We start from the raw sequence: 25,940 nt of genomic DNA, 5'->3' as shown, positions 1-25,940 counted from the left end.
GGGTGAGTATAGCAGGACTTTCAACGGGCCTTCGGAAGGCGAGTATATGTTTATTTGTTTTTTAAGTCTCTATACTACGTAGCTCTGTGCTGGCCAATATACTACGTGGCTCTGTGCTGGCCAATATACTACGTGGCTGGGCAATATACTACGTGGACATGCATATTCTAGAATACCCGATGCTTTAGAATCGGGCCACCATCTAGTAAAGAGTAAATGAAGTAGTGGTCAGGCATCCGACCTGCCTCTCCATTTTGTAACAAGATAAAAATTCCCCAATATGCTGATCGTTGGGGGCCCAATGGTCAAACTCCCACGATCAATAAGTTGTCACCAATACCTTGGAAAGGAGGTAAATTATTTCACAGGACAACCCCTTTAACCTCCATCATTGCCCACCAGAGGAAGGTCATGATCTGATTTTAGTGGGACTTGCTGGACTGGCTTCTTCTTGTGTGAGATATGCCAGCTGTATGGGATGGTCCCTTGTAGCAGGCTCCATTTTCTGTGGTGAGCCGACACATGACCTCATTCCTGGGATTTTATGCCTTACAAATACACGTCAGGGTATCAGCATCTCACCTCCATGTTCAGCAAAGCGGGGATTTGAGAGGATCATCTTACAAAATTTCAGCCCATTTTTATATTGTTTTTGTTCATAGCATTTCTAAAAAATAAAATAGAGTGCGATGAGGAAGTTTTTGGGTTATTTCATACAAAGCAAACGAAAGAAATTCAGATACATTAAAGTAATAGCTATAAATGTGACAGACACGGGTCTCATCAATGGACCTCAGAACTGGGCCCGGCTGTGAGGCTCTCGCGAGTCATTTTTGTATGGGAATGCAGAAAACATGCTCAGCAATTGTTGGAAACGAATTGAGAGAGCCGAGTAAAATAGAAGCCCAGCGGGCAGGAGATTTCTATGGATCTCATTCACTCTGCTGGAACTTTACAAGAATACACTGCATCAAAACTGCGCCAAAAGCTCATTGTGGGAACAGAGCCTTAAGTGTCAGTAAATGGGAAGAGCCTTGTGTACAACCATGAACCAAAAACCTTCACAGATGTAAGGTCACGTTCACTTGAGGTGTTTTTGAAGCTTTTTTATTTTATTTTTTTGCTGCGTTTTTTTTCTGCAAAACACAAGCTGCTTTTTACAGTATCCGCAAAAGCTAAGAGATTTTCAGAAATCTCATGCACACAGCTTGTTTCTTTTTTCTGACTGCAGCGTTTTTTTTTAAATCTGCAGAATGTTCATTCTTTCAGCATTTTTGCAGCTTTTTTCACCCTTAAAAGCAATGAGAAAGTGAAAGAATGCAGCAGATTTCATTGTCCTTTACCTCCATTTTTTGCTGGTGAATTAAACGGACTTAATTAAACAAATGCTGCAGACAAATCAGATGCAATTAGCAGCAAAAAACAAAATGCAGCAAAACTTGTGTTATGACTGCATGATTTTTTTTTACTTTGTGCATCCATAGCAGTTTATCTAGTCTGCAATCCTATGAGCCGGGAAGCCTGAATGCCAGGCTAATACTGATCGATTGTAGCTGGCTATTATGACAGTATAAAGATGTAGATGTATCTGGCATAAAGATCGTTGCCGAGACTTGATATATTGGCATCCAAAACACTGTGATGGGAAATAATAGGTCTATACAGCAACAGCTGGTGAAGAAAACCAAAAACGCCTAGTGGTCTGCTAATAAGCAGCAGCCAGGCAATGGATTATTACATGGAGATTATTCACATACATGAAAAGGATGGGACTGCCACTCTGGTAGCGGAGGGGTCTTCATCAGATAGCCTCTTTGTGTTTAGTGACACCACCGCACACCAGTAAGACAAGCATGAAACGGTTATCCTCTACAAGGATGCTGACGACTTGTCTTTAGGTGGTGGCTGCATTCATGGAATAGGTGCGGATCTGATCTGTGGCTTCCATGTGACGGAGCTGTGCTGTTATGCTCTGCGTGCGGGTTACATTCAGCCCCACTTAGAACAGATTGCTGGAAGAGCGCCCCCTACAGATCTGATATTGATGACCTATTCTAAGACTAGGTCATCAATAACTTAGTACTGGAAAACCCCTTTAAAGTCAGACAGATCCTAACTCAGTTATTGATGACCTAGTCTTAGAATAGGTCATCAATATCAGATCTGTAGGGGGCGCTCTTCCAGCAATCTGTTCTAAGTGGGGCTGAATGTAACCAGCATGCAGAGCATAAAAGCACAGCTCCGTCACATGGAAGTAGGAGTGGTGGCAAACACAGATGAAAATGACGCAAGGTGAGTATCAGGGGGAGGGGCATACATTTTAAAGCAGCACTTCACCTGAGTGGTGCTTTAAAAAAACTATATGGCAGGACCTCCAGTGGTGTCCACTCAGGTGAAGTGCTGCTTTAAAATGTATGCCCCTCCCCCTGATACTCACCTTGCGTCATTTTCATCTGTGTTTGCCACCACTCCTACTGGCCACCGGTGAAAAGTGATCTGCCGGCTGGTCCGGTGTTTAATGGAGCCGTGCCGAGGTCACTTTCCAATACAAGTCTATGAGAACCTTGTGGACTTGCATTGAGAGCTTGTGATGCAGCGTCTATCTCCCAGCCAGTCAGCAACTGCACTCACAATATGGCGCCGCAGGACCAGTACTGAAAACCGGTGAAGGTGCGGGGGGCAGGGGACTTACATTTAAAGCGCCACTCCAGTGCTGAGAAACCTACAAACACTGGAGTGCTGCTATGGCAATCCTGTGTGTTCCGGACCATTTACAGGGGCATGCTATCACAGGCTCGGGCTACAGAGACGCTCTGTGTGACACGGAGATTGGGGTCTCACATTACATTTACAGGGGCATGCTATCACAGGCTCGGGCTACAGAGACGCGCTGTGTGACACGGAGATTGGGGTCTTACATTACATTTACAGGGGCATGCTATCACAGGCTCGGGATACAGAGACGCTCTGTGTGACACGGAGATTGGGGTCTCACATTACATTTACAGGGGCATGCTATCACAGGCTCGGGCTACAGAGACGCGCTGTGTGACACGGAGATTGGGGTCTTACATTACATTTACAGGGGCATGCTATCACAGGCTCAGGCTACAGAGACGCTCTGTGTGACACGGAGATTGGGGTCTTACATTACATTTACAGGGGCATGCTATCACAGGCTCAGGCTACAGAGACGCTCTGTGTGACACGGAGATTGGGGTCTTACATTACATTTACAGGGGCATGCTATCACAGGCTCGGGCTACAGAGACGCGCTGTGTGACACGTAGATTGGGGTCTCACATTACATTTACAGGGGCATGCTATCACAGGCTCAGGCTACAGAGACGCTCTGTGTGACACGGAGATTGGGGTCTTACATTACATTTACAGGGGCATGCTATCACAGGCTCAGGCTACAGAGACGCTCTGTGTGACACGGAGATTGGGGTCTTACATTACATTTACAGGGGCATGCTATCACAGGCTCGGGCTACAGAGACGCTCTGTGTGACACGGAGATTGGGGTCTTACATTACATTTACAGGGGCATGCTATCACAGGCTCAGGCTACAGAGACGCGCTGTGTGACACGGAGATTGGGGTCTTACATTACATTTACAGGGGCATGCTATCACAGGCTCAGGCTACAGAGACGCTCTGTGTGACACGGAGATTGGGGTCTCACATTACATTTACAGGGGCATGCTATCACAGGCTCAGGCTACAGAGACGCTCTGTGTGACACGGAGATTGGGGTCTCACATTACATTTACAGGGGCATGCTATCACAGGCTCAGGCTACAGAGACGCGCTGTGTGACACGGAGATTGGGGTCTTACATTACATTTACAGGGGCATTCTATCACAGGCTCGGGCTACAGAGACGCGCTGTGTGACACGGAGATTGGGGTCTCACATTACATTTACAGGGGCATGCTATCACAGGCTCGGGCTACAGAGACGCGCTGTGTGACACGGAGATTGGGGTCTTACATTACATTTACAGGGGCATGCTATCACAGGCTCAGGCTACAGAGACGCTCTGTGTGACACGGAGATTGGGGTCTTACATTACATTTACAGGGGCATGCTATCACAGGCTCAGGCTACAGAGACGCTCTGTGTGACACGGAGATTGGGGTCTTACATTACATTTACAGGGGCATGCTATCACAGGCTCAGGCTACAGAGACGCTCTGTGTGACACGGAGATTGGGGTCTTACATTACATTTACAGGGGCATGCTATCACAGGCTCGGGCTACAGAGACGCTCTGTGTGACACGGAGATTGGGGTCTCACATTACATTTACAGGGGCATGCTATCACAGGCTCGGGCTACAGAGACGCGCTGTGTGACACGGAGATTGGGGTCTCACATTACATTTACAGGGGCATGCTATCACAGGCTCGGGCTACAGAGACGCTCTGTGTGACACGGAGATTGGGGTCTCACATTACATTTACAGGGGCATGCTATCACAGGCTCAGGCTACAGAGACGCGCTGTGTGACACGGAGATTGGGGTCTTACATTACATTTACAGGGGCATGCTATCACAGGCTCAGGCTACAGAGACGCGCTGTGTGACACGGAGATTGGGGTCTTACATTACATTTACAGGGGCATGCTATCACAGGCTCAGGCTACAGAGACGCTCTGTGTGACACGGAGATTGGGGTCTCACATTACATTTACAGGGGCATGCTATCACAGGCTCAGGCTACAGAGACGCTCTGTGTGACACGGAGATTGGGGTCTTACATTACATTTACAGGGGCATGCTATCACAGGCTCGGGCTACAGAGACGCGCTGTGTGACACGTAGATTGGGGTCTCACATTACATTTACAGGGGCATGCTATCACAGGCTCAGGCTACAGAGACGCTCTGTGTGACACGGAGATTGGGGTCTTACATTACATTTACAGGGGCATGCTATCACAGGCTCAGGCTACAGAGACGCTCTGTGTGACACGGAGATTGGGGTCTTACATTACATTTACAGGGGCATGCTATCACAGGCTCGGGCTACAGAGACGCTCTGTGTGACACGGAGATTGGGGTCTTACATTACATTTACAGGGGCATGCTATCACAGGCTCAGGCTACAGAGACGCGCTGTGTGACACGGAGATTGGGGTCTTACATTACATTTACAGGGGCATGCTATCACAGGCTCAGGCTACAGAGACGCTCTGTGTGACACGGAGATTGGGGTCTCACATTACATTTACAGGGGCATGCTATCACAGGCTCAGGCTACAGAGACGCTCTGTGTGACACGGAGATTGGGGTCTCACATTACATTTACAGGGGCATGCTATCACAGGCTCAGGCTACAGAGACGCGCTGTGTGACACGGAGATTGGGGTCTTACATTACATTTACAGGGGCATTCTATCACAGGCTCGGGCTACAGAGACGCGCTGTGTGACACGGAGATTGGGGTCTCACATTACATTTACAGGGGCATGCTATCACAGGCTCGGGCTACAGAGACGCGCTGTGTGACACGGAGATTGGGGTCTTACATTACATTTACAGGGGCATGCTATCACAGGCTCAGGCTACAGAGACGCTCTGTGTGACACGGAGATTGGGGTCTTACATTACATTTACAGGGGCATGCTATCACAGGCTCAGGCTACAGAGACGCTCTGTGTGACACGGAGATTGGGGTCTTACATTACATTTACAGGGGCATGCTATCACAGGCTCAGGCTACAGAGACGCTCTGTGTGACACGGAGATTGGGGTCTTACATTACATTTACAGGGGCATGCTATCACAGGCTCGGGCTACAGAGACGCTCTGTGTGACACGGAGATTGGGGTCTCACATTACATTTACAGGGGCATGCTATCACAGGCTCGGGCTACAGAGACGCGCTGTGTGACACGGAGATTGGGGTCTCACATTACATTTACAGGGGCATGCTATCACAGGCTCGGGCTACAGAGACGCTCTGTGTGACACGGAGATTGGGGTCTCACATTACATTTACAGGGGCATGCTATCACAGGCTCAGGCTACAGAGACGCGCTGTGTGACACGGAGATTGGGGTCTTACATTACATTTACAGGGGCATGCTATCACAGGCTCAGGCTACAGAGACGCTCTGTGTGACACGGAGATTGGGGTCTCACATTACATTTACAGGGGCATGCTATCACAGGCTCAGGCTACAGAGACGCTCTGTGTGACACGGAGATTGGGGTCTCACATTACATTTACAGGGGCATGCTATCACAGGCTCAGGCTACAGAGACGCGCTGTGTGACACGGAGATTGGGGTCTTACATTACATTTACAGGGGCATTCTATCACAGGCTCGGGCTACAGAGACGCGCTGTGTGACACGGAGATTGGGGTCTTACATTACATTTACAGGGGCATGCTATCACAGGCTCAGGCTACAGAGACGCGCTGTGTGACACGGAGATTGGGGTCTCACATTACATTTACAGGGGCATGCTATCACAGGCTCGGGCTACAGAGACGCGCTGTGTGACACGGAGATTGGGGTCTTACATTACATTTACAGGGGCATGCTATCACAGGCTCAGGCTACAGAGACGCGCTGTGTGACACGGAGATTGGGGTCTCACATTACATTTACAGGGGCATGCTATCACAGGCTCGGGCTACAGAGACGCGCTGTGTGACACGGAGATTGGGGTCTTACATTACATTTACAGGGGCATGCTATCACAGGCTCAGGCTACAGAGACGCGCTGTGTGACACGGAGATTGGGGTCTCACATTACATTTACAGGGGCATGCTATCACAGGCTCGGGCTACAGAGACGCGCTGTGTGACACGGAGATTGGGGTCTTACATTACATTTACAGGGGCATGCTATCACAGGCTCAGGCTACAGAGACACGCTGTGTGACACGGAGATTGGGGTCTCACATTACATTTACAGGGGCATGCTATCACAGGCTCAGGCTACAGAGACGCGCTGTGTGACACGGAGATTGGGGTCTCACATTACATTTACAGGGGCATGCTATCACAGGCTCAGGCTACAGAGACGCGCTGTGTGACACGGAGATTGGGGTCTCACATTACATTTACAGGGGCATGCTATCACAGGCTCGGGCTACAGAGACGCGCTGTGTGACACGGAGATTGGGGTCTCACATTACATTTACAGGGGCATGCTATCACAGGCTCGGGCTACAGAGACGCGCTGTGTGACACGGAGATTGGGGTCTCACATTACATTTACAGGGGCATGCTATCACAGGCTCGGGCTACAGAGACGCTCTGTGTGACACGGAGATTGGGGTCTCACATTACAATCTCCCTCCTAGCACACAGATGTTTCCAGGGTGCTGTAGATTTCCCCACTTGCCATTGACAGATATTAGCAGCACGTGACTGCAGCATGGCCGCCATATAGTGGTGTTCTTTACGACAAAATCTCAGCCCTAAAATAACTGCATGACTGCAAGTCGCAGCCAGGATTTGGCCGTGCAGCCCCCTCATTCACATCTACCAGAACAGCACAGGAGCCTGAGCCCCCCTGCACACGTGACATGTAAAGAGCCGTAATGGTGACATCTGCTGTCACGGTGTGCTGGGGTCAGTGACGCAGCAGGTGACTGCGCTCAGGAAGGCTGTACAGGACGAGCTGCACGCTGGGACATGTGGTGCAGCTACAAGGCATTAGAGGAGCAGGGCTCTCACCAGGATCCTTTTAAAGACGTTGTTCTCTTTGGGGGGAAGGGTAACCACCGGCATGATGGCTCCGAGCTCAGCCCGCCCCTCTCGGGGGTCTCCACGAAGAATCCACCTCTGTCCGAGGCCGCACTACAAGTCGACTAAAATGCGCATGCGCCCTCTGCGCCTAGCGATGACTCCGGGCGCACACCAGTGACGTGTTCGCTCTCCCTAATCACGTGTTATAGTCGGGCTGTAACATGACATTTGTCCAAGCTACGGGCTGCGGGGCGTCTGTGTGCGCCGATGCTGGTAGCTCTGGGTCGGGCATAGTGAGGTACATTTGTGTGTGCGCGCCTCATTGACACTTCTCGGCCTCCGTAGAGTGAGGCTTCCGTCGCTGTGTATTCTGGGAGTTGTAGTCTTCTGTACCGTGACCTCAGAACTCGCCGGTGGTCGGTTGGTGATGTTGTGAGGCAGCAGCACAGGTGAGGACACATGCTGTGTGGTATCAGGGGCCCGGTATACCGCGCTCTGCTGCAGGCAATGGCTCCTCACTGACACCGCAAGCCCTTCCTGTATCGGTTACAGCCTTGTCACATGGTGACTTTGTGACAAGGTTTTTTTTTTTTTCTTTTTAATTAAAATCTTTTCCTGATGGTAAAAAAAAGTGATTTTTTTTTTGTTGTTTTTGTCTGACCTGTACAGTAACCACAAAATGCCGCAATGAAGCGCCTGTCCGTCGCTGCCTTATGGAGGGGCTGGGTGTCCGCTCTCCATACGCGGACCCCTGTGTTGCCAGGACAGTGTTCTCCTCTTTCTGCAGGATCACCCTCCATCAGAAATACGGCTCCATTCTTACACCCTCACGGACTTCAGTCGAGACGATCCTGCTCTCAAGGCTTTGGCGCATTATGGAAAAACACGACGTTACAGAATTACCTGCAGTCATTGGTCGCAGAGCACAAGGAGCTAAGTCACACGCTAAACCTGACCTTAAAAGAAGAGGAGCGCAAGACTTTAGTACAGCGGCACGCTGAGCTGTCATCGATCGCCGTCCTGCTGCACAAAATACAGGAAGCGGAAAGTGAAGTCAGAGAACTGGAAGCCATTTTTGCTGGTAAGTTGATGCAGACATAAACAGGGCGCCTGCATTATCACTGTCCTGTATTCTATACAGCACATGGTACAATAGATTATGGTAGATTTAGTTTCCCTAAGATGGCAGCAGTGGGGTAGTAATGGGCCTGTCCTTATAAAGTACTAGTGATGAGCAGGTGTGCTCAGATAATGGGTTATCCAGCATGCTCGTGTGCTAGCAGTGTCTTTGGCGAGCTCGTAAAATATGTCCGAGTCCCCGTAGCTGCTTGTCTCATGGCTGTCCGACAGCTGCATGTAGGGATTGCCTAACAGCCACGAAACATGCAGCCCCGGGGACTCGGACATATTTTACGAGCTCGCCAAAGACACTTAAGGTACCTTCACACATAACGATATCGTTGCTTTTTGTGACGTAGCAACGATATCGTTAAAGAAATCGTTTATGTGTGACAGCGACCAACGATCAGGCCCCTGCTGGGAGATCGTTGGTCGCTGGGGAAAGTCCAGGACTTTATTTCGTCGCTGGATCGGCGTGTGTGACACCGATTCAGCGATGTCTTCACTGGTAACCAGGGTAAGCATCGGGTTACTAAGCGCAGGGCCGCGCTTAGTAACCCGATGTTTACCCTGGTTACCAAAGTAAAAAAAAAACCACTACATACTTACATTCCTGTCACGTTCCTCAGCGTCAGCTTCCCTGCGTCCCCCAGTGTCAGCGCCGGCTGGCCGTAAAGCAAAGCACAGCGGTGACGTCACCGCTCTGCTTTCCGGCAAGCGCGCTTAGGCTACGTTCACATTCGCGTCTTTGGACGCAGCGTCGTCGCCGTAAAAAAACAAATGTGTCATGCATCCCTATCTTTAACATTGGGGACGCATAGGCATGCGTTGTCATGCGTTTTGGTGCATTTCGTGACGCATGCGTCCTTTCGACGCACCTGGCAGGGCGTGGCAAACGCAATATGTTGCATTTTTTCTGCGTCCAAAATTTTTAGAAAAATGCATGCGTCGCACTTGCATCGTCGATGCGTCAAAAACTCCATTGAAGTGTATTGGCAATGCAGAAGACACAAGTACTTGCGTTGTTGTGCGTTGTACGACGCATGCGTTCTTTACTTAAAAATTAGAGACACTGAAAAGACCATATATATATATATATATATATATATATATATATATATATATATATATATATATATATATTTGAACGCATGTGTCAAAAATGCCTGCGTTTTACGTGTCTTTCGTGCGTTGCGTCCACGACGCTGCGTCCAAAGACGCAAATGTGAACGTAGCCTTACACACCAGGGAAGCTGAGGCCGGGGACGCGACAGGAATGTAAGTATGTAGTGTTTTGTTTTGTTTTTTTTTTTACTTTTACAATGGTAACCAGGGTAAACATCGGGTTACTAAGCGCGGCCCTGCGCTTAGTAACCCGATGTTTAACCGGGGACTTTAGGATCGTTGGTCGCTGGAGAGCGGTCTGTGTGACAGCTCTCCAGCGACCAAACAGCGACGCTGCAGCGATCGACATCGTTGTCTAGATCACTGCAGCGTCGCTTAATTTGACAGTACCTTTAGCATGCTGGATAACACCTCATCTGAGCGTATTCGCTCATCACTAATTAGTACACACAGTTTTTTTGGAGGTTCATTTACATCAGACCAACAAAGATTCTATCAAAACTGCACCAAGCAGCCCAGTAAGTGACACATTGCTGGAATTGGGATTGGAATATGGAAACTACATCATGCTTCTCTCAGATTATGTAGCAAAAGCCTGCTGACAGATTCCCTTTAATGAGAAAATCCCTTTAAGCGCTATAATAGGCCCAACTATCTTTCAACAAAGTATTATGCATCTCGCCTGGCAGCCGTCCTGCTGACTCTCTCTGTAGGGCAGGGTTGTCAAACTCATTTTCTCCTAAGGCCAAATCAGCATTATGGTTGCCTTCAAAGGGTTGCTTGTAAGACATCTGTGAAATACCGTCCGGGCATGGTCTGCAATGCACGGATTGGCAGTGGTCGTAGCGTCATGTATTTCTATGAGGATGTCATGACCTGAGGCCAGTCAGTGCATTGCAGTCCCTGTTCGGGCCGTGTTGCATGAATATCTGCACGAGCGCTAAGAACGTATAAATGTAACTGCTCATTACCATATTGTTAAATAGCCTGACACCATATCACATCTATTGATCATGTTCTGAAAATATCAACAAACACTAAACAAAATGTAAGCACAACCATTCAAATGCACGGTAAAATGTATAAACTAGAGTTCATGGCAAAAAATACATTTTATTGTATTTTTTTAAAATGCTTACCTATTTTGTTTTCTGGCGAGATATGACACCAGTTTTCCGTGGTCAGTGTGCCTGTCTGGTTTTAGGTCTTGTGCTGTAGTAATACTTAAAACAGTGTGGAGGATGTCATCGGTGATGCGTGATCTGGGCTCAATCTTGTTTTGAAATCATCTGTTTGCAAAGATAGGTACTTCCAAACATAGAATACGGGCAGCATGAAGTTGGAGCTGTGGCATCAAAGCAGGGGCAGCAGACGGTAAAAATCCTCAGTTTCAGCCTCCCTGTACTTTGTTCTCAGGCCATTGTCGCACTGAATATCTACTCCATCTGAAAGTGGTGGGGTGCACTGTGAACGTCCACATCAAAAGGATTGGCAAAGATTTCAAAGCTGGAGTGTTGTGTTCTAAAGTGGCCATCAAACCCATTAATTATCTGATGCACTTTGGTAGCCAGTCGAACGCATGAAAAAGCACTCGGAACTGAGGCCAAGATGCTCTGACAAACAGGAAAGTGAGCAAGATTGTCCTATAAGTAAAGTTTACACTGGAAAGCTGTGATTATGTTGGGCATCTGCGTGATTACTAGTCTGCGTAGCTGCAGCCCCTGGTTCAGGTTATGTCACACAACATAGCAAAATGTCAGTTTGGATCTGATCGTTCAGGCAAGGGTTTTACTTTACTTTCCATGAATAGTGGAATTTTCTATTCGCCACGACAGCACCCACTAGAGAGAGGGGATCCGCCCCTAGGAACAGGAAACCTACAGAGAGATAAAAGGGGCGGCCCCCCCTCGCTCCTCAGTTGGTTTCCTGTTCCTAGAAGGGAACCCACAGAGAAGAACTCTATGGCTAAGAAGAGGAAGACCTGCCTGGGCTACCGCCTGTATCGACTCTGCTGAGCGACAGGGGTCCCAGAGCAGGTAGACAGTGTCGGGGGAATGTTCCTGCGGGCTCCCCCCTCATCTGGTGCGGCTGACAGGGAAGCCTGAAGGTACCAACGGTCTCCCTGCTGGGACACCGTTGGGTAAGTACTAATGAAAGGCACGGCGCAGTGTGGATACCTGTGGAATGCCCTCCTGAGTGGAGCTGAGCAGCGGTGTGGTATCCCTGGGGAATCTTCCCTCCGTTCCCTCCAGAGGTAAGAGGCGACATGGTGGGAAGCAGCGCTGAGAGCGCTTCCGGTTTGCAGAGACGCGGGCGCATGCGCAGTAGCGTCGGCGTCCCATGGAAGGAAGCTTGAACTTCCGGGGTCGCGGTGTCAGAGTACCATTTCCGGGGGAACCGCCATATTGGATTCCCCCATGCGATCCCAGCGTCTGGATGCCGGTCTTGTGAGTAAAAAAAAAAAAAAAAAAAAAAACAGGATGGGGATGTATGCAGGAGTGGCTACACTATAAAAGTCAGGATGAGAAGTGCAGTCAGTGTGCATTATGTCATCCCAAGAGGAGGTCCGTGTGCACTCCATGGAAGAGCCACTAGTACCTAGTAGCGAAACCAGGAAAAACAGCAGTGGACACTTTAAGTTAAGTGACTCCACTGATAAATCGGGAAGAAAATCATCCCGTTCCACATCCCAAACTAAGGCAACCCCGCAGCCGGTAAAATTAATACGCTGGGTGAGTGTACGCATACTTCACTGAAGTATATATTGATTCCTTTGCTTGTATTATTTTAGGCAAAAAGGACGGGAAAGAGTAAGCACAAACAATGTGCTATATGTACCGAACCCCTGCCTGACTCCTATACTAAGAGTCTATGTCAGGCATGTATAGATAACACCTTACGGCAGGAGGAATCGGTGAAAATGAACGAGATACGGCTTATAATTAGGGAAGAACTTCAGTCGTTAGGAGGCGGTTCTTCCTCGATTAATACCGAGAAAAAGAAAAGAAGAGTATCCTCACCTAGAGCCGACACGTCAGCAGAGAGCGGGGAGGTCGACTCTGAGGTCTCTCAACTGTCTGATTCTTCAGGGGAAGAAGACTTTGTTTGCTTTCCAACTGAAGGCATAAACAACTTGGTTAAATCGGTGAGAAATACGATGGGGGTATCGGAGTCAAAAGAACCCCAAACACCACAGGAAATCATGTTTGCTGGTCTTTCCCAACGGAAAGGCCACGTGTTTCCAATAAACCAGGCCATAAAGGACCTCGTTAAAAAGGAATGGGGTAAAGGTCAAAAAGGTTTTGTACCAATACCCTGTAAAAGGCGCTACCCATTTGATGACGAAGATTTAAGTACATGGACCAAAATACCAAAGGTCGATGCTGCAGTTGCATCTACATCTCGCCGGTTCTCCTTGCCCGTGGAAGATGCAGGTTCCTTAACAGATCCCATGGACCGAAAATCAGATGCGCTGCTTAAAAAATCGTGGGAGGCCTGTGTCACGGCATTCAAACCGGCAATTGCAGCCACATGTACTGGCAGATCAATGTTAGTCTGGCTGGATCAGCTGGAGCAAAATATTAAAAATGGTGTATCCAGGGAGAAGTTACGAGCGTCTATCCCTTTGATCAAGGGTGCGGCTGCCTTTATATCGGATGCCTCTATTGACTCCCTACGTCTGGCGGCCAGAACAGCTAATATCTCCAACACGGCTAGGCGGGCTTTATGGCTAAAAAACTGGAAAGGAGATGCCCAATCTAGATCAAAATTATGTGCCATACCCTGTCAGGGTGAGTACCTATTTGGAACAGTCCTTGACGATATACTCAAGAAGGCAGGTGAAAGGAAAAAAGGATTCCCTAATCCCTTTGTTCCATCTTACAGAAGGGCCTTCAGGAAGCCACCATTCGGAAAGAAGGGAGGCTTCAGAGACAGATGGAACAATAAGGATTTTAAACAAAAAGGAAACCTGTTTAATAAACGTCCATTCAAGCCAGCCGACAAATTCCAGTAATTATATTCCTCCAGTGGGTGGAAGATTAAAACAATTTAGGCAACAATGGGAAGAGATAACAATAAATACTTGGGCCATTAAATTAATATCTTCAGGCCTCACATTAGACTTTATTAGAACTCCACCGGACTCCTTCCTCCTTACCACCTTAAGATCCAGGCCTCAGCAAGAGGCACTTGAAACAGAGGTTAAAACCCTCCTACGCAAACAAGTCCTAGTGGAAGTCCCATCTTCCCAGAGGGGGAGGGGATTTTATTCTCCCTTGTTTCTGATTAATAAGCCGGATGGCTCTTTCAGAACCATAATTAATTTAAGAAAGCTGAACTCCTTTATAAGGCCTAAAACATTCAAAATGGAATCCATTCGTTCAGCCATAAAGAATTTATTTCCAAACTGTTACATGGTAGTATTGGATCTTAAGGATGCTTACTATCATATTCCTATACATCATTTATTCCAGCAGTTCCTTCGGGTAGCAGTCTGTATAGAGGGACAAATTCGTCATCTACAATATAAGGCGATGCCCTTCGGATTATCCATGGCCCCAAGGGTTTTCACAAAATTGCTATTGGAAGTTATGTCTTTCCTAAGAGTAAAAGATACTTTAGTCATTCCATATCTAGATGACCTATTGATTGTGGGTAAAGACCCCCTACAGTGTGAGCAGAGGTTACGGGAAGTAGTGGTTTCCTTACAATCCCTGGGGTGGCTGGTTAATTGGGAAAAATCTAGACTTCAGCCGGTTAAGTGTCAGAAATTCCTAGGGCTCCTTCTAGATTCAGCTGACCAGATTTGTAAGCTGCCTGAGGATAAGAAAATCTCCATAGTTGATAAGGTATCTTTAGCAATAGAAAATCGTAGTATGTCACTCAGACAGAGCATGTCATTACTAGGTTCTCTGACATCGTGTATCCCTGCGGTCCAGTGGGCACAGGCTCATACTAGGCCTCTACAAAAATTTATATTAGAGGAGGACATTAAGAATAGAGGCTGTCTGGATAGAACAGTTTATCTAACAACGGAAGTATTACACTCCCTTAGGTGGTGGTTAAATCAGAAAAACCTTTCAAAAGGGGTTCTCTGGATAATTTCCCCCTCTAGTATAGTGACCACAGATGCTGGTCCTAAAGGCTGGGGGGCACATTTTAAGGATCAGTGGGTTCAGGATCTTTGGTCTAGTTCGGAACTAGATAGTTCTTCAAATGTCAAAGAGTTGAGGGCAATATATTATTCCCTACTTCACTTTCTTCCTCAGCTCAGCGGCTCTCACACAAGAGTGTTCTCCGACAACACCACGGCAGTAGCTTACTTAAACCATCAAGGAGGTACGCGGTCGGACAGACTCAGGCAGCTGGCATCAGACATCATGGAATTAGCCGAAGGTCATCTGCTATCACTATCAGCAGTTCACATCAGGGGCACAGACAACTTTCGTGCCGATTTTCTGAGCCGTCACACCCTTCATCAAGGGGAATGGATGCTAAACAGAAAAATTTTCAAAATGATAACAGCGCAATGGGGTATTCCTCAAATAGGCTTGTTTGCCACAAGAGCCAACCGACAGGTCAGGATGTTTGCCTCTCTAAACAGAGAGGACAAGCCGGACATACTCGATGCCCTCCAAGTGCCCTGGACTTTCGACCTGGCATATGCTTTTCCTCCATTGAATCTACTACCTTTGGTAATAAGAAAAATAAGAGAAGAAGGAACAAGAATTCTATTAATAGCCCCATTCTGGCCCAAAAGGCCATGGTTCTCATGGCTGAGGGCGATGTCAGTGTCGGACCCGTGGATTCTGCCTCAATCCAAGGACCTGCTCTCTCAGGGTCCGTTCCTTCATCCTCAGGCAAAAGGCATGAATTTAACTGCATGGAGTTTGAAAGGCAGTTACTAAATCTCAGGGGGTTTTCTAGTGGGTTAATAGATACTCTGATGAAAAGTAGAAAACCCTCAACTACCAGGATTTATGTCAGAATTTGGAGGAAATTCCTTCAATTCCATACTACACAACTTTCCGCTGATATTCCTATATTTCCAATATTGGAATTTCTACAAAAAGGTCTGGAATTAGGACTCTCTGTAAGCACTCTGAAAGTGCAGGTGTCAGCCTTAGGAGCTCTTTTTAATTTTGATGTAGCAGGTAATAAATGGATATCTCGGTTTATATCTGCCTGTGAGAGATCGAGACCAATTAGCATACCTCGGGTCCCTCAGTGGGATCTATCAATAGTCCTAAATGCATTGACTCAATCACCTTTTGAGCCTCTCCATGCAGCCTCACTAAAAAATATTTCTTTAAAAACGGTATTATTAGTGGCATTAGTTTCTGCTAGAAGAGTAAGTGATCTTCATGCTTTATCTATAGATCCTCCCTTTTTTGTGGTAACATCAGATAGGGTACTTTTAAAAACAGATCCTTGTTATCTCCCTAAGGTGGCTTCTACCTTTCATAGATCCCAGGAGATCCAGTTACCTACCTTTTATGAGAACCACTCAACTCCAGAAGAAGAAAGACTTCACACCCTAGACGTAAAAAGGACTGTCTTAGCCTATTTAGAGAGAACTAGGGACTGGAGGAAGAGTAGGGCTCTCTTTGTGTCTTTTCAGGGTAAAACCAAGGGTGCCGGAGTCACAAAGAACACATTATCTCGCTGGATCAGAGAGGCAATAATCTTGGCGTATAAGGCCGGAGGGAAAGATCCTCCAATGCATGTGGGAGCGCACTCTACAAGAGCCTTGTCGACTTCCTGGGCAGAAAGGGCAAATGTGCCAATAGACCTTATATGTAAGGCTGCAACTTGGTCTTCACCGAATACCTTCTATAAGCATTATAGATTAGATCTATCCTCTGCTTCTGATCTAACTTTTGGTGTATCGGTCCTTGACTCAGTAAACCCACCCAGTCTATAGTCTCTGCAATTCTCTCTAGTGGGTGCTGTCGTGGCGAATAGAAAATACCGGATTACGTACCGGTAATGCTCTTTTATAGAGCCCACGACAGCACCCGTTCACATCCCTCCCTTTTCTGTATATAGTTGCACATGGTGCTTGTTTGGTGAGGTGTAAATATTAGAAAGATATAATGAGGTTGTAAATATGTATATATATATGGATATACCCGAACCTGTTAACTAAAACCTGGCGGCGGTTCCTCCTATTCTCTGTAAAACAACTGAGGAGCGAGGGGGGGCCGCCCCTTTTATCTCTCTGTAGGTTTCCTGTTCCTAGGGGCGGATCCCCTCTCTCTAGTGGGTGCTGTCGTGGGCTCTATAAAAGAGCATTACCGGTACGTAATCCGGTATTTTCCCCTTTTCCCATGACGGCACCACCTGTTAGCGGAGAGGGTATCCTCCCATCAAGGATAGGAAACCTACCGAAACCTCCTCATCAGTTTTGGTTTCCTGTCCTTGTGAGAACCTAAGAAGAAGAGCGGTACTTTATTTAGCCAGGATCTGGAGGGTGAGGTAACACCTGCCGGGAGGTTGGTGCAACGCTGTGCAGGCAGAGACCTCTTGGGGCAAAGTCTCACCGACACGAGGCGCAGGGGTTGCAGGAGCCCCCCGGTGAGGTGCGTCGGGGCTCGCATCCGGGTCTGCGCACGTACGGGGTGTGCTGGTGAGATGCCGGCGCACGCTAACGACGAGTCTGCCAGAAAGCGATGCTGCCTGGGTCTGCGCGGGGCAGATATCCGGCGCGTCCCGGTGACTTAGGGTATGTGCACACGTATAGAGCTCCTCTGCGGATTTTTCCGCAGCAGATTTCATAAATCCACAGGGGAAAACCGCTGCGGTTTTTACTGTGGATTTATCGCGTTTTCTATTGCGGATTCCGCTGCGGATTTATATCTGCAGGTTTCTATTGGAGCAAAAAGAATTGACATGCTGCGGAAAATAAAACGCTGCGTTTCCGCGCGTTTTTTTCTGCAGCATGGGCACAGCGTTTTTGGTTTCCCATAGGTTTACATTGTACTGTAAACTCATGGGAAACGCTGCGGATCCACAGCAAAATCCGCATCGTGTGCACATAGCCTAAGCGCGACAGAAGCTACAGCGGCCATCTGGGTCTGTGTGGGGCTAGCTGAGGCTCTCTGCTCACAGCATACCGGATTCAAAGGCCAGAAATATGGGGCCGGATGGAGGTGGCCTGGGCCATCTCAGTATAACACAGGATGTGCCCAGGGTTATGGTGGCATTTCTGCAGCAGCCACCACAGCAGCAGCTACCACAGTAGCAGCCAACACAGGAGCCATTACAGCATTGCCAGCAGGGCCATCGCCAGGGACGTAGTAGTAGAAGAAAAAATACCGCACACTCGAAAACTGGTATGATGCAAAAAGGTATATGCCAGATTTATTCAAGAAAACAAGTCAACAATTGCCACTGTGATAATTCGTAGATAGAAACCCGACGTTTCGACCCTCCCGGGTCTTATTCATGGGGTTACTTAACTCTTTTGATACACAGACATTGGAGTGGCAGTGATAGAAGGCAAGACAATGGTTCTTTTAAGGCATAACCTTATAGTGGGTCCAATAATTGCTCCTGTGGTATAGGTAGAGGGGTCCTGTTTAGGGTGAGCCGCAGCATGTGGAGCTGTCCTGCTCTGTCCTGTGTCCGGGGGTCAGCGGCGCAACCCGCGCCCAGCTGTGCTGTCCTCCAATCCAGGACAGCACAGCTGAGCGCGGGATGTCCATTATAAGGAGTTCTTTATATGCTGCGGCTCACCCTAAACAGGACCCCACACGGTCTGTTTTACCAGCACCTCCGTGTCCTTGACCAGAGTGCACACCATTGTCCTTGTTCAAGGGACGTAGTAGTGGTAGTTGGGCAAGCAAGAGGACCAGCCTGAAGAGCAAGGCAGGTCACGAGCCCACCTCCAGGGGAGAACGTTCTTCTGAACCGATCCAGCCTCCATGGTGACCCAGCGGTCATGGTGCACATTGGTACAAATTACAAAGAGGTAGGTGGAAGGTCCTTTAAAAACGACTTCAGGGAATTAGGCTGAAAGCAAGGACCTCTAACGTGGTATTTTCCAAAATACTGCCTGTGCCACGCCAGAGAGGCAACGGGAGATTAGGGAGGTTAATAAGTGGCTCAAGAATTGGTGTAGGAAGGAGGGGTTTGGGTTGCTGCAGAACTGGGACGACTTCTCAGTTGGCTACAGGTTCTACGCTAGGGACGGGCTGCACCTCAATGGGGAAGGTGCAGCTGTGCTGGGGGAGAAAATGGCTAGAAGGTTGGAGGAGTGTTTAAACAAGGGAATGGGGGGAGGGTATTCATTTTATAGGAGGGGAAGATAGTGCAGATAGAGACCTTGGCACAAATAAGGAAGTTGGGGGTGGCGGTGGCATGGGGGGGTGGGGTTAGATCAATTAATAATTTAGGAAAGAATAGAGGTGCAGAGAGATACATAAAGTGCATTTATAGTAATGCCAGAAGCCTCGCCAACAAAATGGAGGAATTAGAATTAATGTTGTTGGAGCATAATTATGACATGGTGGGGATATCTGAAACGTGGCTGGATGAGAGCCATGACTGGGCTGTTAACTTGCAGAGTTATAGTCTGTTCAGAAATGACCGAACAGATAAGCGAGGGGGAGGGGTGTGTCTATATGTAAAATCATCCTTAAAACCCATCCTGCGTGATAATATAGGTGAATCTAATGAAAATGTAGAGTCTCTGTGGGTGGAGATAAGGGGAGAGGGAAAAATAATAAATTTACTGATAGGGGTTTGTTATAAGTCTCCAAAAATAATGGAAGCAACAGAGAATATCCTCTTAAAGCAAATAGATGAAGCTGCGACTCAAGGAGAAGTCATTATTATGGGGGACTTCAACTACCCTGAAATAGATTGGGGAACAGAAACCTGCAGTTCCAGCAAAGGTAATCGGTTTTTGACAACTATGAGAGACAATTACCTTTCACAACTGGTTCAGGACCCAACAAGAAGGGGGGCACTGCTAGACCTAATATTAACCAACAGGCCAGACCGCATAGCAAATATAAGGGTTGGGGGTCACTTGGGGAATAGTGATCACAAAATAAGTTTTCATGTATCCTTTAATAAGATGTGTAGTAGAGGGGTTACAAGAACACTAAACTTCAGGAGGGCAAATTTCCAACGGATGAGAGATGATCCGGGATGATATCCTGAGACATAAAAATACACAAAGAAAATGGGAGACATTAGCATCCTGGATAGGACCTGTGCACAGTATATACCGTATGGGAATAAACATACTAGCAATAGGAGGAAACCAATATGGCTAAATAGAGCTGTAAGGGGCGCAATAAGTGACAAAAAGAAAGCATTTAGAGAATTAAAGGAAGTAGGTAGTGATGAGGCATTAAAGGGACTCTGTCACCCCCTCCAGCCATTAGAAACTAAAAGAGCCACCTTGTGCAGCAGTAATGCTGCATTCTGACAAGGTGGCTCTTTTAGTTATTGGTGCAGTCAAAGCAGAAGTAAAGCGTTTTATAATTTCGCAAAAATACCTGTCTTTAGTCCTGGAGGCAGGTCTTAACCCCCCTGCTGCACATGCCACACTGCCGTCAGTCAAGGCTTCGGTGCCGGGCGCCGCCCCCTCCGCGCTGTTTTCAAATCAAATCCGGCGCCTGCGCTCTTTTGCTCTGCCTGGGGCAGGCGCAGTGAGCGCTGCCCGTCTGACCTCAGATGCAGTCTCGCAGACTGCGCCTGTGCAGCCACCCAGCTTGTGAATCCCAGCCCCGCACTGTGCATAATGCATAACACTGCGAGGCTGGGATTCACAAGCAGGGCGGCCGCACAGGCGCAGTCTGCGAGACTGCATCTGAGGTCAGACGGGCAGCGCTCACTGCGCCTGCCCCAGGCAGAACAAAATAGCGCAGGCGCCGGATTTGATTTGAAAACAGCGCGGAGGGGGCGGCGCCAAAGAAGCCTTGAGTGACGGCAGTGTGGCGTGTGCAGCAGGGGGATTAAGACCTGAAAAACCCAACCACGATAATGCGTAATCCCAGAGAAGAATATAGACCAAAACAAAGAACAGGGATCCCTAAAAAATAACTTTTAATAATACGATTAAAAAGACTATATTTATCCACAATACAAGTAAAACAGTATTAAATGTACCTAGTAGACCCTACGTCGAACTACAATGAGTCCTGCCTGACCGTGGCGGTTGGCACCCTATTTTTCTGCGGTAAGCGCCCCCACTCCTTCGACGGCTCGCCCTTAAAAGCCCTAAAAAATGCCTACAATCTGAAAAAGGCTAGTGAGCCCTACTAAATATTCCTATAATTGCCTCCTGCCTAACAGTGGGGGTAGACACCCTAATTTACTGCGGTAGGCGTCCCCACTCAACGGCGGCTGACCCTAGGGTCCCTAACAATCCCTATAATTAGGGATAGACAGAAGATATTGTCCCACAAACACCACCGATACCCGTAAGAGAGAAAAAAAACAAAACAAAATGGAAAAAGTAACCTAAACAAAAAAATATAAACAACAAAAAAATGTGTACTCACAGTGTACTTAACCAGTGTACTATAGGGAGCAATACAGGGTACTGTGATGGAAGAAAAATTCTCCCCTACAGGTAATGTACAGTCAAATGACTTAACCCAAATACAGGTACACACTGCACTAATATTTTTGTCCAAAGAAAACGATAAGAAGATATCCAGCACTTAAATGAGGTCCAATCTTGTTTCACTATATAGTGTGCCAATGCTCGATGTAAAATGACTAATAATGTATGTCCATAAAGATAAATATGATGTGATAATCATGACAAGAGATGGACGAAAAAGAAGAACCTCCAGGTAGCAGAAACAGGACCACAACCAACACTCCGTAACAATATGAGGAGGGCTCCCCAGAATACATATAGTGAGGATTGAAGGACTCAGTCGTCCTATTAGTGCAAATAGACAATCAAATTATTTGTCACCAGTGTACTCATCTATTTGCTAAAGTCTCAGATGGTGTGGATCCAGCTGCTACCAAAGATTCAAAGCGGTTTCATGTAGATAAATGTAACCGGCGTCTGTCAAATAGTCCCCAAGCAGTGCCAAGACCTGCCTCCTTGACTGAAGACAGGTATTTTTGCAAAATTATAAAACGCTTTGTTTCTGCTTTGACTGCACCAATAACTAAAAGGGCCACCTTGTCAGAATGCAGCATTACTGCTGCACAAGGTGTCTCTTTTAGTTTCTAACGGCTGGAGGGGGTGACAGAGTCCCTTTAAATAAATACAGAAAATAAAATAAATTCTGTAAAAAGCAAATCAAGGCAGCAAAGATTGAGACAGAGAGACTCGTTGCCAGAGAGAGTAAAAAATAACCCCAAAATATTCTTTAACTACCGTACATTAATAGTAAGAAACTAAAAAATGATAGTGTTGGCCCCTTAAAAATAGTCTGGGTGAAGTGATGGATGAGGAAAAAGCCAATATGCTAAATTACTTTTTTTCATCAGTATTTACATAAGAAAATTCCATGGCAGACAATATGATCAGTGATAACAAAAATTCCACATTAAGTGTCACCTGCTTAACCCAGCAGGAAGTACGTCGGCGTCTAAAAATCACTAAAATTGACAAATCTCTGGGCCCGGATGGGATACACCCCTGAGTACTGCAGGAATTAAGTACAGTCATTGATAGAGTATTATTTTTAATCTTTAAAGACTCCATAATAACAGGGTCTGTGCCACAGGACTGGCGTATAGCAAATGTGGTGCCAATGTTCAAAAAGGGGACAAAAACTGAACTCGGAAATTATAGGCCAGTAAGCTTAACTTCTACTGTGGGTAAAATCCTGGAGGGCATTCTAAGGGATGCTATACTGGAGTATCTGAAGAATAACCTCATGACCCAGTATCAGCACGAGTTTACTGGGGACCGGTCCTGTCAGACAAATCTGATCATTTTCTATGAGGAGGTAAGTTCCAGACTGGACCAAGGGAACGCAGTGGACGTAGTGTATATGGACTTTTCAAAAGCCTTTGATATGGTGCCACACAAAAGGTTGATACATAAAATGAGAATAATGGGGATAGGGGAAAATATGTGTAAGTGGGTTAAGAGCTGGCTCAGGGATAGGAAACAAAGGGTGGTTATTAATGGAGCACACTCGGACTGGGTAGCGGTTAGCAGTGGGGTACCACAGGGGTCAGTATTGGGCCCTCTTCTTTTTAACATATTTATTCATGATCTTGTAGGGGGCATACAGAGTGGAATTTCAATATTTGCAGATGACACTAAACTCTGCAGGGTAATCAATACAGAGGAGGAAAATTTTATATTACAGGATGATTTATGTAAACTAGAAGCTTGGGCTGATAAATGGCAAATGAGCTTTAATGGGGATAATTTTAAGGTCATGCACTTGGGTAGAAGTAATAAGATATATAACAATGTGCTTAATTCTAAAACTCTGGGCAAAACCGTCAATGAAAAAGACCTGGGTGTATGGGTGGATGACAAACTCACATTCAGTGGCCAGTGTCAGGCAGCTGCTACAAAGGCAAATAAAATAATGGGATGCATTAAAAGAGGCGCAGATGCTCATGAGGAGAACATAATTTTACCTCTATACAAGTCACTAGTTCGACCACACTTAGAATACTGTGTACAGTTCTGGTCTCCGGTGTATAAGAAAGACATAGCTGAACTAGAGCGGGTGCAGAGAAGAGCGACCAAGGTTATTAGAGGACTGGGGAGTCTACAATACCAAGATAGGTTACTACACTTGGGGCTGTTTAGTTTGGAAAAACGAAGGCTAAGGAGTGATCTTATGTTAATGTATAAATATATGAGGGGACAGTACAAAGACCTTTCTGATCTTTTTAATCATAGACCTGAAACAGGGACAAGGGGGCATCCTCTACGTCTGGAGGAAAGAAGGTTTAAGCATAATAACAGACGCGGATTCTTAATGTAAGAGCAGTGAGACTATGGAACTCTCTGCCGTAAGATGTTGTAATGAGTGATTCATTACTTAAATTTAAGAGGGGACTGGATGCCTTTCTTGAAAAGTATAATGTTACAGGGTATATATACTAGATTCCTTGATAGGGTGTTGATCCAGGGAACTAGTCTGATTGCCGTATGTGGAGTCGGGAAGGATTTTTTTTTCCCCAGTGTGGAGCTTACTCTTTGCCACATGGTTTTTTTTTGCCTTCCTCTGGATCAACATATTAGGGCATGTTAGGTTAGGCTATGGGTTGAACTAGATGGACATAAAGTCTTCCTTCAACCTTAATAACTATCTCCGGTACCCTAGATTGATCAGATGAATGGTGAGTGATCTACGTGAAACTTCACCATATTAAACAGGTCCCCCCTTTCTCTATGTATTTTTTACTAGGAAAGGCCCCTGAAACGTATAGTAGCTCGAAGCAGGATAATAAAGAGTGTGCTCTGTGCAGCGGAAGTTTACCCAACACGTATAGTAAAAGGCTCTGTGCTGATTGCATACAGCAGACTGTCTCGGAGGAAACCCCCAGGATTGCTATGGACCTGACAGCTATAATTAGATCAGAAGTCCATGAGTCGTTAAAACACCTGATGGGACATAAAGAGGAGGAAAAGTCGGGACTACAGTCATCTGTGTCTGAGGGACAGTTAAGACACTTCCAATACCGGGCTCTACCCTTCGGTCTATCCATGGTCCCAAGAATTTTCACCAAGATAATTCTGGAGGTGACTGCACATTTCCGAAACAGAATGTGTTGATCGTGCCATATCTGGACGATTTTTTGTTAATCTGCAGGTCGGAGGAGGACTGCAGTCGTCAGCTGAGACACATTCAGGCCACTCTGACTCCGCTACGATGTATGATAAATATGGGAAAAGAAAAACAGGATCATGACGCTTGTAGCAGCAGCAATTACCAACCTGGTCATGTCTATAAGGAAGGCTACGTCTCTAGTAGGAACAATGACTTCCTGTAATCAGTGGGCCCCAGATTCACTCTAGGATTTTACAACAGGATGTCCTAGATGGAGAAAGAAGACTCAGAGATCGTTTAGAAGGGAAAGTTGCACTTTTCTGAAAAGCAATCGACTCCATGACTTGGTGGCTAGACTCAGGCAATATATCGCAGGGAATTCGTTGGTCCTACCAGGTAACAGGTGTGATTGTGAGGGATGCAAGCGCAGAAGAATGGGGAGCACATCTCAGGGATCGCATAGTCCAGGGTCATAATTCAAACATGAAAGAGCTACTGGCGATAAAAAGAGCAGTAGTGGAATTCCTTCCCCATCTAGAAGGACACCACATTCGGGTAATGTTAGATAACCGGACGACGGGTGCCTATATCAACCATCAGGGAGGCACAAGATCCCGGGCCCTGATGGTACTCCGTCAATTCTCCAGATCATGGAAGAACAATTGAGACTAACTGCACTGCATATAAAAAGGGAAGGAGAACGAAGAAGCAGATTTTCTGAAGCAGGGGGAATGGGAACTGGAACCGCTAGTTTTTCAGCAGATTGTGGATCGATGGGGACAGCCAGACATAGCCTGTTTGCCAACAGAAAAAACAGGAAAACAAAGATCTTCTGCTCTTTGAACCCAAGAGATGGACTGTATGCGGTTGATGCACTACAGATTCCTTGGGATTTCAGGCTGGCTTACGCATTTCCCCAGTTGATGTTGATTCTGGCAGTCCTGAGGAAGATTTGGGAAGCGGGAGCAAGAGTCATCCTCATTGCTCCTTTTTGGGCCAAGAGGCCATGGTTCTCATGGATGAGGAGAATGTTCTTATCAGATCACTGGATTCTCCCGGATACTCCGAGTCTCCTCAGGCAGGGCCCAGTGTCTCATCCTCAGAGATCAGGTTTGCATTTGACTTGTGGTGGATACCGCGTCCGGTGGCACAGTTGCCCGACTCATATGCATAGTCCAGCTTGTTACTCTTCACGGATTTCTGTTATATTGCAAAGCACTTCTGGTCTCTCATTAGAGAGTCATGTACCCTATATG

At 47.0% G+C, this 25,940-nt stretch overlaps 2 protein-coding genes across 4 annotated transcripts in view; one reads left to right on the top strand and one right to left on the bottom strand.

Moving 5' to 3' along the window:
• The window catches only part of NAA16 (N-alpha-acetyltransferase 16, NatA auxiliary subunit), a 71,171-nt gene extending 63,258 nt beyond the window's left edge, over nucleotides 1-7,913 (bottom strand). The window contains exons 1-2 of one of the 2 annotated variants that reach the window (XM_069758211.1): nucleotides 7,703-7,913; nucleotides 583-667 (exon numbers count right to left, since the gene is read on the bottom strand). In XM_069758211.1, the coding sequence (XP_069614312.1) occupies nucleotides 583-667; nucleotides 7,703-7,756 (139 nt within the window). In that variant the 5' untranslated portion in view covers nucleotides 7,757-7,913. The remainder of the gene's footprint in view (nucleotides 1-582; nucleotides 668-7,702) is intronic. The other variant, XM_069758212.1, reaches the window with a different exon arrangement.
• A 39-nt stretch (nucleotides 7,914-7,952) lies between these two features.
• The window catches only part of MTRF1 (mitochondrial translation release factor 1), a 59,268-nt gene continuing 41,280 nt past the window's right edge, over nucleotides 7,953-25,940 (top strand). Inside the window, exons 1-2 of one of the 2 annotated variants that reach the window (XM_069758213.1) lie at nucleotides 7,953-8,163; nucleotides 8,384-8,795. In XM_069758213.1, coding sequence (XP_069614314.1) covers nucleotides 8,402-8,795 — 394 coding nt within the window. In that variant the 5' untranslated portion in view covers nucleotides 7,953-8,163; nucleotides 8,384-8,401. Of the gene's footprint in view, nucleotides 8,164-8,383; nucleotides 8,796-25,940 lie in introns of those variants that run through there. The other variant, XM_069758214.1, reaches the window with a different exon arrangement.

Source organism: Ranitomeya imitator, chromosome 3, assembly GCF_032444005.1.
Source record: "Ranitomeya imitator isolate aRanImi1 chromosome 3, aRanImi1.pri, whole genome shotgun sequence".
Taxonomy (NCBI): Eukaryota; Metazoa; Chordata; class Amphibia; order Anura; family Dendrobatidae; genus Ranitomeya; species Ranitomeya imitator.
This window is presented reverse-complemented; position numbering and strand designations above follow the sequence as displayed.